This window comes from Saccopteryx bilineata, chromosome 3 (assembly GCF_036850765.1).
Source record: "Saccopteryx bilineata isolate mSacBil1 chromosome 3, mSacBil1_pri_phased_curated, whole genome shotgun sequence".
NCBI lineage: Eukaryota > Metazoa > Chordata > Mammalia > Chiroptera > Emballonuridae > Saccopteryx > Saccopteryx bilineata.
Window position 1 is genome coordinate 234,634,694 of NC_089492.1, and position 11,628 is coordinate 234,646,321.

General features: G+C 37.3%; 1 protein-coding gene across 1 annotated transcript; it reads left to right on the forward strand.

Moving 5' to 3' along the window:
* Positions 1-1,539: 1,539 nt before the first annotated feature.
* INSL5 (insulin like 5) lies at positions 1,540-7,513 on the forward strand. Its single transcript, XM_066266544.1, is given in 4 exon segments — positions 1,540-1,600; positions 4,153-4,263; positions 4,266-4,346; positions 7,323-7,513. Coding segments are annotated over 4 exon segments (444 nt in total).
* Positions 7,514-11,628: the final 4,115 nt, after the last annotated feature.

Here is an 11,628-nt window from a genome sequence, read left to right on the forward strand (position 1 = left end):
TGAGGAGGAGGATGACTCAGCCAGAAACAACTTTTGTTTATTTATTTATTTAAAACATTTTTTTAAATTAGTGTTACTATTTCATATTATATTAGTTTCATGGATACAACATAGTGTTTAGACTTTTATATAACTTACAAGGTGGTCCTTGCAGAAAGTCTGGTACTCACCTGACACCATACATTATTATTAAAATACTATTGACTGCTTTCCCTATGCTGTATTTTACATCTCAGTGACTACTTTGTAACTGCCAATTTGAACTTCTTAATCCCTTCACCTTTTTTTACCCAGTCCTCCAACTCTTCTCCCATCTGGCAACCTTCAGTTTGAAGAAGCAACTTTTTTTTTCCTTTATCATTAATTTTAATGGGGAGACAATCAATTAGGGTACATAGATTCAGAGAAAACATCTCCAGGTTATTTTGACATTTGATTATGTTGCATTCCCATCACTCAAAGTCAAATTGTCTTCTGTCACCTTCTATCTGGTTTTCTTTGAAGAAGCAACTTTCAATGATAGAGTAAAATACTAGAATTATATCCTGGGGAAAGGAAAACAATTCTGAGAGAGACTGACATTAACTTGTTTTGCATGTTGCCTGCTTCTGCCAGCTGGGTGGAATGAAGACTTCGACTTAGAAATTGAACTTTAGAAGATATAAAAAGTCTTGGATACCTGACTTTTTGAATTTAGATTCATACTTACTGTGCAAATATTTGTGTGATTATTTGCTTAGTGTCAGCCTCATCCCCTACACTGTAAGGGACCATGTGTTTTGTTCGCTACTGTATCTCTAACACCTAGAACAGTACCCTCATGGAGAATCTATTGCAACAAGTGTTTGTTGACTGAATGAATTATCAAATTAATAAAAGAATACATGTCTTTGGGCTTGCCCATATTGTAACATGATCTAATATTTAAAAATGATTTCCTCAATATCCTAACAAAATAATATTATAGAGGGTAAAATGTTTTAACTATGAAAAACATACAGAACATACAGTTAGCTTTTAAAATTGCTAAAATAGGCTATAGTTTCCTTTGGTTTTTTAACAGTATAAAAATAAACTCCTCTCTCAAAATAAAAACTAAACACAAATCTATGATCACTTTCTTTCGGTGAGTATTTTTGCCATTTATGATCATTTGGGGCACAATTTACCTCTACTGGAAAGCATTTGGCAAAATGTCTGGCATGAGGTAGGTGCTTGGGCATGGTAGTTCTTATTCTCATTACCCAGACCATATCACCACTTCTCCTCTGAGAACTCTGCCCTTTGCAGCTGGCTGGGTCTTTGCCAAGTCCCCACTCCTCCTGCAGGAGATACAGACTGTGCTAATGACTGCATTTGTTCCTTTAGACAAATATTTGGGCTTTGCATTGTGTTTGTTCAGCATTTAGTACAACATTCAAATCCACCCTTAAATCCAGATAACTGGATTTGCTCAGGTCAGCATACTCAGGTGATGATAAAACTGAAAGATTAACAGTTTATGTGAAACTAATTCCTGGATTAAAAAAAAAGCAGGACATGTCCATTAAGTTGGAACATATAACAAATGGTTATGAATCTTTTGAAATTGATGAGACATGTATGTAACATCCAGAAAAATTCATAAAAAATGTACTCGAATAAGTCAACTATTAAAAGATGTGGTGTCATCATACCAGAAAGAACAAAGCATCCCAGGATATTGTAGGAATCTTACATCATAACTCATTGATAAAAATTGTATAGAATGTTCCAAATGATTATATGTATTTTGATTTTGTTTTTATCAATTTTTAAAAGCAGAAAATAATAATGAAAGTATAAAAAGAAAACAGCTTCTCTGTCCATACCAATATCAAGCTGTAAATATGGTTACTCTTTTCTAAGAATAAGAAAAAATTCACTTGACCAGGTAGTGGCTCAGTGAATAGAGCATTGAACTGGGATGCAGAGGACCAAGGTTTGAAACCCAGAGGTTGCTGGCTTGAGTGCAGGCTCACCAGCTTGAGCACAGGAACGCTGGCTTCAGTGCGGGATCATAGCCATGACCCCATGATTGCTGGTTTGAGCCCAAAGGTTGCTGCTGGCTTAAAGCCCAAGGTCACTTGCTTGAGCAAGGGATCACTTGCTCTGCTGTAGCCCCCCAGTCAAGGCACATATGAGAAAGTAATCAATGAACAACTAAGGAGCCACAATGAAGAATTGATGTTTCTCATCTCTCTCCCTTCCTGTCTGTCTGTCCCTCTCTCTGTTTCTTTCTCTGTCTCTCTCTCTCTCTCTCTCTCTCTCTCTCACACACACACACACACACGAAAGAAAAAAGAAAAAACAGAAGAAGAAAATAAATTTAGCTGTTTCAATTTAATTCTTACTGATAGGACATTCTAGAAAAATCACTAAAGTGAGTGGTAAGAAAGTTTTACCTGTAAAATGATACAAAATGTTACCTGGATAAGTGATCTTTTAATACCCATTCTACAGATATTGGTAAACTAAAAGTTAACTAGTTTCAAAGAGGAGAGGAAAAGGAGTTTGAAGTGAAGAAAACAGCATGTACACAGGCCTAGAGAGAAAGAACAAACTTTCAACAACCTGTGAGGTGTTTATTAGAGTTCAACCTTTTAAAGTTTGAAAGCATCTAAAACCTGTACAAGGCTTCCCTACAGAAAAACAGCAATGTCACAAGAAGTATAATCATCTATTACATATATATTATATATAATATGTATATAATTTCAACCATAGCTCACAGACAAAGAATCAATAGAATCAGCTAAATAAGAATTTGTTCAATTTGCTAAAAAAGTGAGTCAACACTTCTTTAAGATTTCAAACTCCAGCATTCACAGTTTGGGTGAGAACTCTGCAAGAACTAGTGCTTCAGAATGTTTATCAGAGAGCCTGACCAGGCGGTGGCGCAGTGGATAGAGCGTCGGAGTGGGATGCCGAGGACCCAGGTTTGAGACCCCGAGGTTGCCAGTTTGAGCGCAGGCTCATCTGGTTTGAGCAAAAGCTCACCAGCTTGGACCCAAGGTCACTGGCTCGAGCAAGGGGTTACTCGGTCTGCTGAAGGCCCGTGGTCAAGGCACATATGAGAAAGCAATCAATGAACAACTAAGGTGTCACAATGAAAGAATGTTTATCAGAGAGAAATATTATTATTTAGCATTTGGGGAATTATGAATTCATCTTTCCATTATAATAATGTGTGTTGATAAAGCCAGGCTTGTCACAGAGTGAAAGATAATAAGGAAGATTCTAGTCAGAGAAATTCTCCTATATTCTAGGGGAAAGTTATTTTTTCTAGTTCACACCAATCACGAGGGAAGAAGATAATCAACAATTAATTGACTTTATTTTGTCAAGCAGGACACACATTAACTCATTATTAGCTCTAGGAAGTAGTGAAGTATCCTGAGCACAATTTTACACAGAAGGATTCTTGGGAAAGTTATATAATTTGATTAAGATTCTAGATCTGGCAAGTGGAGAACCAAAATTCAAATGCAAAAATGAGAACCTACGTTAAAATTTTTTAAATTAATTAATTCATTTTAGAGAGGAGAGAGAGAGAAAGAGAAAGGGGAGAGCAGGAAGCACCAACTCCCATATATGCCTTGACCAGACAATTGTGGGGTTTCAAACCAGCGACCTTAATCCACTGCGCCACCACAGGTCAGGCCAAGAACTTTCATTTTTAAGTTTGCTTTCTCATTGCTTTGGCATAAATGTAGCTCTCAATACTCACAAAACCCTTTTGAGATAGGTTTTCATTCTAGAGATATCATTATTGAGGTTTAGAGTTTAAAACTTGCTGTATGCCACTTAGTAAGTGGCAAGACTGACAATGAAACTCATACTTGGCTACTTTCAAAGCCTAAGTGTTCTCCCTAGTCTTCCAAAACACTGTGCTGTTTACTGTCTCATGGATGCAGCCAATGTTAAGTGACGATGTTCAGAAGTGACAGAATAACTAGCAATAATCATAAAAACACATTATTAAAACTTCCTGGTGTAACCTACATGCTTAGCAAATATTCTTAAAATGATATTCTGACCAATAAAATGTCCGGAAAGTAGGTATAAGAAATAGGACAAGAGTATGAGGTTAACTTCAAAACTTGATTTGGCCATACTCACTATATGTATTAGGGTCTCGTTTGATCCTCAGCGGAACGAAGGGCTCCATTTTCGCTTTATTTCTATTCTTTGTCCTACTCGCCACCTCATAAATGATGAGTGCGAAGTCTGTGCAGCTCCATGGGTGAGTGCTAAGACTGTCATCTACGTCTGCGCTAGCTCCAGGCGGAGGAGGCACCTGGACAGAATTCCTCAAGTTCGGCCAGGTAACATTAACTCACATGACTCCTTCATTTATTTTTTTTTTCAAGCTGGTTTTAGTACCTAATTACTACCAACTCACTCCTATATCAATTTAGGGGATTAATTTAAAAAAATAAGCTGAATTTATCTTGAGAAAGAAGATCTTGCTACCTTTCAAACAATAAAGACCTTGTTTTCTTTTTTCTCCAACTTGACATCATTTCATCGCATAAACTACTTTGATGAGCCCAGCATCGATGGCAGGTGCTATGGGGGACAAAGAGAAGCACTTGATTTCAAGGGGGCATGTCGGAGTAGCAAGATTTTACACATGGATTATTATAGAATATAATAAGTTGGAATTTAGGCAGGTCTAAGTATAGCTAGAAGAAAGGAATCTGTTATTGAGCAATAATGAAGTACCAGAGAGTTTCACAGACAACATCTCATTCAGCCTTCTGATCATAGTACTTACTGCCAAGAAAATACTGTTACCACCATTTACCATTTTACCGAGGACAAAAGCGTTCACCCAGGTAGTAAGCGTGTGGCTAGGGAGCAAACCAAGTCTGTCCGACTATAAGCACTGAGGTCTTTGTATATTCTACACTGTGTCTCAGGTAGGTAAAAGAAGATGGTGAGCTGTTGTAACGACAGTATGTGGAGTTGGTAGTGTGACCGAGGCTCTAATGCAGGGGTCCCCAAACTACGGCCTGCGGGCCGCATGCGGCCCCCTGAGGCCATTTATCCGGCCCCAACCGCACTTCTGGAAGGGGCACCTCTTTCATTGGTGGTCAGTGAGAGGAGCATAGTTCCCCTTGAAATACTGGTCAGTTTGTTGATTTAAATTTATTCGTTCTTTATTTTAAATATTGTATTTGTTCCCGTTTTGTTTTTTTTACTTTAAAATAAGATATGTGCAATGTGCACAGGGATTTGTTCATATTTTTTTATAGTCTGGTCCTCCAACAGTCTGAGGGACAGTGAACTGGCCCCCTGTGTAAAAAGTTTGGGGACCCCTGCTCTAACGGATGTGTGGGATTTGGGGAGACATGAGGAGTGCAGTGAATTGGAAGTCTAGTGGGAATTCCAGCAGCAGGAATCACCTGATCAGATTTTTGAAGGTGGGAATGAACCTAATGTGTTTTAGAAATGGTGAGGGGCAGCCTTTTCTGCATTTCTTCATTTATCAATTCAAGTAATTTAGAAGTGTGACTGGAATTCTTTCTGCTGATCTTATTTGAAGTGTGAGGCAGAATTTATTTAAGATTTTATTTTAATAATTGTGTCTGTTATGTTTTATCATAAAAGGTTAAAAAACAAATCATGATTACATAATAAGGTTGCAACCAAATATGATTATAAGGGTTTCCATTTGGTTTAAAATTACTTTGGTAAGCAAATATACTTTTAAAATAACCCAAAATTTTCATAATTTGGTAGGTCAATTTCTTGAAAAATTATGAACTTACACCCTCTACATTAACATTGAGAGGTTTGGAATTACTAGATGTTAACAGAAATAATAAGGGTTTTTAATCACAAGATAGTAAATATAATTTATCAGATTTACTATAATGTGCCAATGTCTGGATTAGAAAATCAAAATATAATAAAAAAACACACACATTTTGAATATCTATGAAACACAGGGCAGTGGAATGGGTGTCTATATATAAGACTAACTTTTTAACACAACAGACATAATACTTATTTATTGAGCTTTCACAGATTTTCAGAATATTTTCATATATTATTTATTTGATCAATTACTGTTTTAACAATCAGCATTCATTTAAATATGTTTTCTTGGTGTTTGCCAGTATGTGAAGGTACTCATAAGTAAGTCTGAATGAAATTAAAAGGAGAGAGGTCTTTGGGAACAACACCCTGATAAAAGCAGTGAGCCCCACTTTGTGTGTGTGTGTGTGTGTGTGTGTGTGTGACAGCGACACAGAGAGTGGACAGAAAGAGGGACAGATAAACAGGAAGGAGAGAGATAAGAAGCATCAATTAATTGTTGTGACTCCTTAGTCTCCTTAGTTGTTCATTGATTTCTTTCTCATATGTGCCTTGATGGGGGGGGGGGAGCTGCAGCAGAGTGACTGACCCCTTGCTCAAACCAGTGACCTTGAGCTTCAAGCCAGCGACCTCTGTGCTCAAGCCAGTGACCATGGGGTCATGTCTATGATTCCACGCTCAAGCCAGGGACTCCGCGCTCAAGTTGGTGAGCCCGTGCTCAAGCCCCTGGCCTCAGGGTTTTAAACCTGGGTCCTCTGTGTCCCAGTTCGATGTGTTATCCACTGTGCCTGGTCAGGTATGAGTGCCATTTTTATTTTCAGACATAGAGGTTTAAATCTCCATTTCCTTCCTTACTGAGCAGTTTTGTAGGGCATACACAGGGTTGTTTGGTATCTCTGTGATTTTGTTGATAGCATGTAACTAATTTCTTTGGAAGTTGCTGGTCATGGAGCAGAGACGGCCAATACAATCAGAAATTAAGTCTTGCCTTGGCTACTATGTTGCTGAGTGACACTGTTATGTCACTCCTCCTCCTCCTCTTCTGTAAAATAAGCAGGCTGGAAATGATTGAGTTCTTCCCAAAATGTCTAAGCTCTCTGAAACCAGACCAACATTGAAAAAAAGGTGATGTGTAAGGTTCTATTTCTTTTTAGAAATCCAGTGTATTTTCCCAAGAGCAGGACTTGGTTGCTGCCTTCTTTGCCAGGGCCCACCAAGGAAGTTTTTGTTTGTTCGTTTGTTTTTTCTTTTTTTTTTTTTTTTTTTTTTTAATTTTATTTATTCATTTTTTTTAGAGAGGAGAGAGAGAGAGAAGGGGGGAGGAGCTGGAAGCATCAACTCCCATATGTGCCTTGACCGGGCAAGCCCAGGGTTTCGAACCAGCGACCTCAGCATTTCCAGGTCGATGCTTTATCCACTGCGCCACCACAGGTCAGGCACGTTTGTTTTTTCTTTCTTGTTTTCTCTCTTCCATACAGCTGAGAGAGGAATCTGCTTCCAGCTTTCAAATGAATTTGAGGTTTCTGAGGAAAGCATAGTGCAAAATCTTCAGAAGGCGGATTGTTCAGGGGAGGGAAGTCTTCAGCACGGACAGCTGCCCACTGAACGGCTTTGGGGCTCAAAGAAGCATTCAGTGATGTCCAGATGAGACTTACAAACTTTGTGCTGACCTCGTGGCCATTCCAAAGCTGATCTGAGTGCTCTGTTAGGACATGAGCAGAGACCCAATGGGTGACAGAGCTTTACAATATACTTAATCACAAATTTCACTGCCCAGTGCACTTACACTATGCAATTTAAATAATGATTTTTGAGTAGGCAATTGTCCTTTCCTAGGAGTTCTGTATGAATGGTTAAAACCAGAATGAAGTCTATGTTATTCCTTTGTAAAAAATGACTGTACTTTTCTCAAATTTTAACTAATCTTTTGACGTTTCAAATGCTGTGCAAAACTGCAATAAAGATGTCATAAAACAAGTTTGCTGTGATTTTTTTACCTCTTTGAAAATTTTAAAATAACTTTAAAACAATAAGCAGAAAGTGCTGATGGTAGAACAACCCCCAAAATAAGAATAATCTGTTATTTCATCAACCAGAAATAACTATCTATGCATAACTTTTGGGTTGCTGTATATTATTACTGAAAATTGAAACATTGATTTATTGTCAGGTATAAGAATATAAACAAAGTATTTTTCTCAAAGACCCTTGGAGGGCTCCATAAATGTATCTTAGTATTATGCAGCCCTTTGACATTCTACTTGAGAATAGCTGGGGCATATATTTATCAATTGAGTCCCATAAACAACTAAAACCCAGAAAACGTTTGAGTAATATGCTCCTTCTTATAGTCAGGGACTCCTCGTTTTGCTTCCCTTTTGCTGAGATAAAAGGACATTCTAGTCTCATTGTGGGAGTAGAGAAACTAAGACCCAGATAGTTAAGACATTGTGACACAACTGGATACTTTCAAAGATAAAATAAAAAGACAAGGTTTTCACAAAACTGTTTTCCTTTTTAACTCTGACAGTCAACTCCTCAGTGGGTTGCTCCAATAGTCAGACTCCGTTCATCTGAAGTCCTAGTCTTATCAATACTATAGTTTGTATATTTAAAATCCAGTTACTACATATTGGGCACTTAAATTGTGTCAAGGCATTGTGCATGGTATTTGAACATTTTACTTCCTGCATTTGTTTCAGGAAACTTATGAGGGTGGGATAATTTATTTTATTTATTTTTATTTACTTATTTATTTATTTCTTTTATCAAGTGAGAGGCAGGGAGGCAGAGAAACAGATTCTCACATGTGCCCTGACCAGGATCCACCCAGTAACCCCCCTCTGGGGCTGATGCTCTGCCCATCTAGGTCCGTTGTTCTGCTGCTTGGCAACCGAGCTATTTTAGCGCCTGACGTGAATCCATGGAGCCATCCTCAGTGCCTGGGCCAACTTGTTCATTTGAGCCATTGCTGCAAGAGGGAATGAGAGAGAGAGAGAGAGAGAGAGAGAGAGAGAGAGAGAGAGAGAGAGAGAGAGAAGGAGGGAGGGAGAGAGAGGGGGAGGGGGGTGAAGCAGATGGTCACTTCTCCTGTGTGCCCTGACCTGTATTGAACTCAGGACTTCCATATGTCACACCAATGCTTATCACTAAGCCAACTGGCCAGGGCCTCCCCACTGTTTTAAATTGTTTTTATTATTATTGATTTTAGAAAGAGAGGAAGGGAGAGAGAAACATCGATCTGTTATTCCAACTATTTATACATTTATTGGTTGATTCTTGTATATACCCTGACCAGAGATCAAGTCCCCAAATTAGATGTATTGAGGTGATGATCTAACCAACTGAGCTACCCTGTCAGGCACTTCACCACCGTTTTATAGATAAGGAGACAGGCATAGTGGAATTAAGTAAACATGTCCTAAGTCACACAGCTAGGAGGTGATATACTGGATCCAAATTCAGGCTGCTTTTCATAAATGGAGGCAGTCACATCAAGTTGTGCTAGTAGCCAATGTATTTGTTACCACCAGGCTCTCCCCCTCCCCCCTTTTTAAGTCAGTTTCACTGAAGAATGTGCTTTGATGAAGCAGTAAAATTAATTATATTAAATCTCAACCCTTGTGTACACGCCTTTCACTATTCTTGGTGGTGAAATGGGAAGACTGCAGGAAGCACTTTAGCAGCATACTGAAGTATTTGTCTCAAGGCAAAGCTTTGTGTGCTTGGGTTGTGAACTTCAAACTAGCTGCTCTTCCCATGAAGCACCATTTTATTTTCTTTAAAGAAAGACTGAAAAATTGTGCATAATCAGATTTAGGTATTTGAAATGAAAAGAAACAAGATTTGAAAATGAACAAAGTGATCTTGTAACGACCACAGGAACAGCTAGTAGTATTTGTTGCTGATGATAAAATTCAAGCTTACAAGCAATTTTGGAAAACTTTTATTCAACAACAGGAGCATTGGTAATGTTATTAATGAATTTTATTTTTTGATATCATGTGATAAAATGTGTCAACATGTGTAAGATCTGCATAATTCAATAAACCAATATTTCCCAAATGATCAATGCATGATATTGCAAAACCATGAATGGGTACTCTATAATATTTACTGGTGAAAATATAAATAGATAAAATAATAAAATGATCTTTATATTATATATGTATATAATATTCTTGATCATCTAAAGAGTTTTATTCTATTACATATTGCTTAAGAACTTATTTTGTTATAAATGGCTTCTAAACTTATCAAATATACATTTTACTTCATCATATGGCACTTTTTTCTTTTGTTAAAGAATTATGTTGATAGCTTCCCTTATGTTGAAATTTCTCTACATTCTCAGAATAAATCTATTTGATCATGGTGTAATATTTTTTAACACTCAGAATGACTGAACTGTTCATATTTTATTTGGATATTTTGTGTCTGTGTTCATAGGAAAAATTTATCTCTTTAGGTTTGGCTATAAAGGTTCATCTAATTTCATAAAATGAGGACATTATATCCTCTTTAGAAATTTTGAAGAAAAAGCTATAATAGTGTCTTTTACTTAGTGACTTGAAAAAATATTCATGGTAGTATAATACATGCACGAGCAAGTGCCGAACTTCTCAGTTTTGCTGGAACACGGCCACACTTATTTGGTTCCTTCCTGTCCGTGGCTGCTTTTGTGCTTCTCGCCAGAGCTGAGAGTTTGTGACAGAGACCTTGTGGTCTACAGAGCTGGAAACAGTACCTAACTGGTCCTTCACGTTTTGCTGACCTGTGCTTGGGACCATTCTAATTTCCTCAGGTTGACCCAGCTCTCTAGAGTGGGTCCTTAAATGGCTTTTACTTGTGTTTATGAAAGGGAATGCAAATTGGCTGTTTTTTTAAATTTTTAACTGTCTTGCCAAAGTAAATTTCTTGTTATACAATAAATTTTCTTAAAAGAAAATATGGATAGAGTGTATTTTTATAATTAACGACAGTTCATTTTTTTTTTCAGTTTTAAAATAAAATCATGACTTTTTATACATATTATTTCTTATAAGCATTTAAAAAATGATTTCCCAGCACCCCTTGCACAAATCAGGCTGGATGTTCTTTCCTTCTGATAGATGATTCACCTTCATCTCTGTGGGAAGCAACTACTTTCATTTTTTTTTATTTCAAATGGAAAGTGAAGCTTAGTGCTCTCATACTGGTTATACTGGTTTCTTGCCTTGTTAAGTAGGAAAAAAAACTTAATGGGTGGGTGGGGAACTACAAGTTTCAAGTTATATCTTGTACTAAAATAAAAAAAAATTGCCTACCATCATTAAACTAGCAAGGAAACTTCAATCAGATATTTAACATATTTAATCCTCAATCAACTTTTTCTTTTCTTTTTTTGAGAGGAGTGGAGGTGTAACTACCGCATGTGCCCACCTGGCAAGCCCCTGTCAGGGGGCAATGTTCTAATCAACCAAGCTATCCTCAGCGTATGAGGCTGACGCTGGAACCAGCTGAGCTATCCTCAGTGCATTTTTTTCTTTTGTTAAAGAATTACGTTGACAGCTTTCCTTATGTTGAAATTTCTCTACATTCTTAGAATAAATCTATTTGATCATGGTGTAATATTTTTTAACACAATGACTGAACTGTTCATATTTTATTTGGATATTTTGTGTCTGTGTTCATAGGAAAAATTTATCTCTATATGTTTGGCTGAAATTTATCTAATTTCATAAAATTAAGCCACCTTCGAACCAACCGAGGCACTGGCTGCAAGAGAGGAAGAGGGAGAGAAGG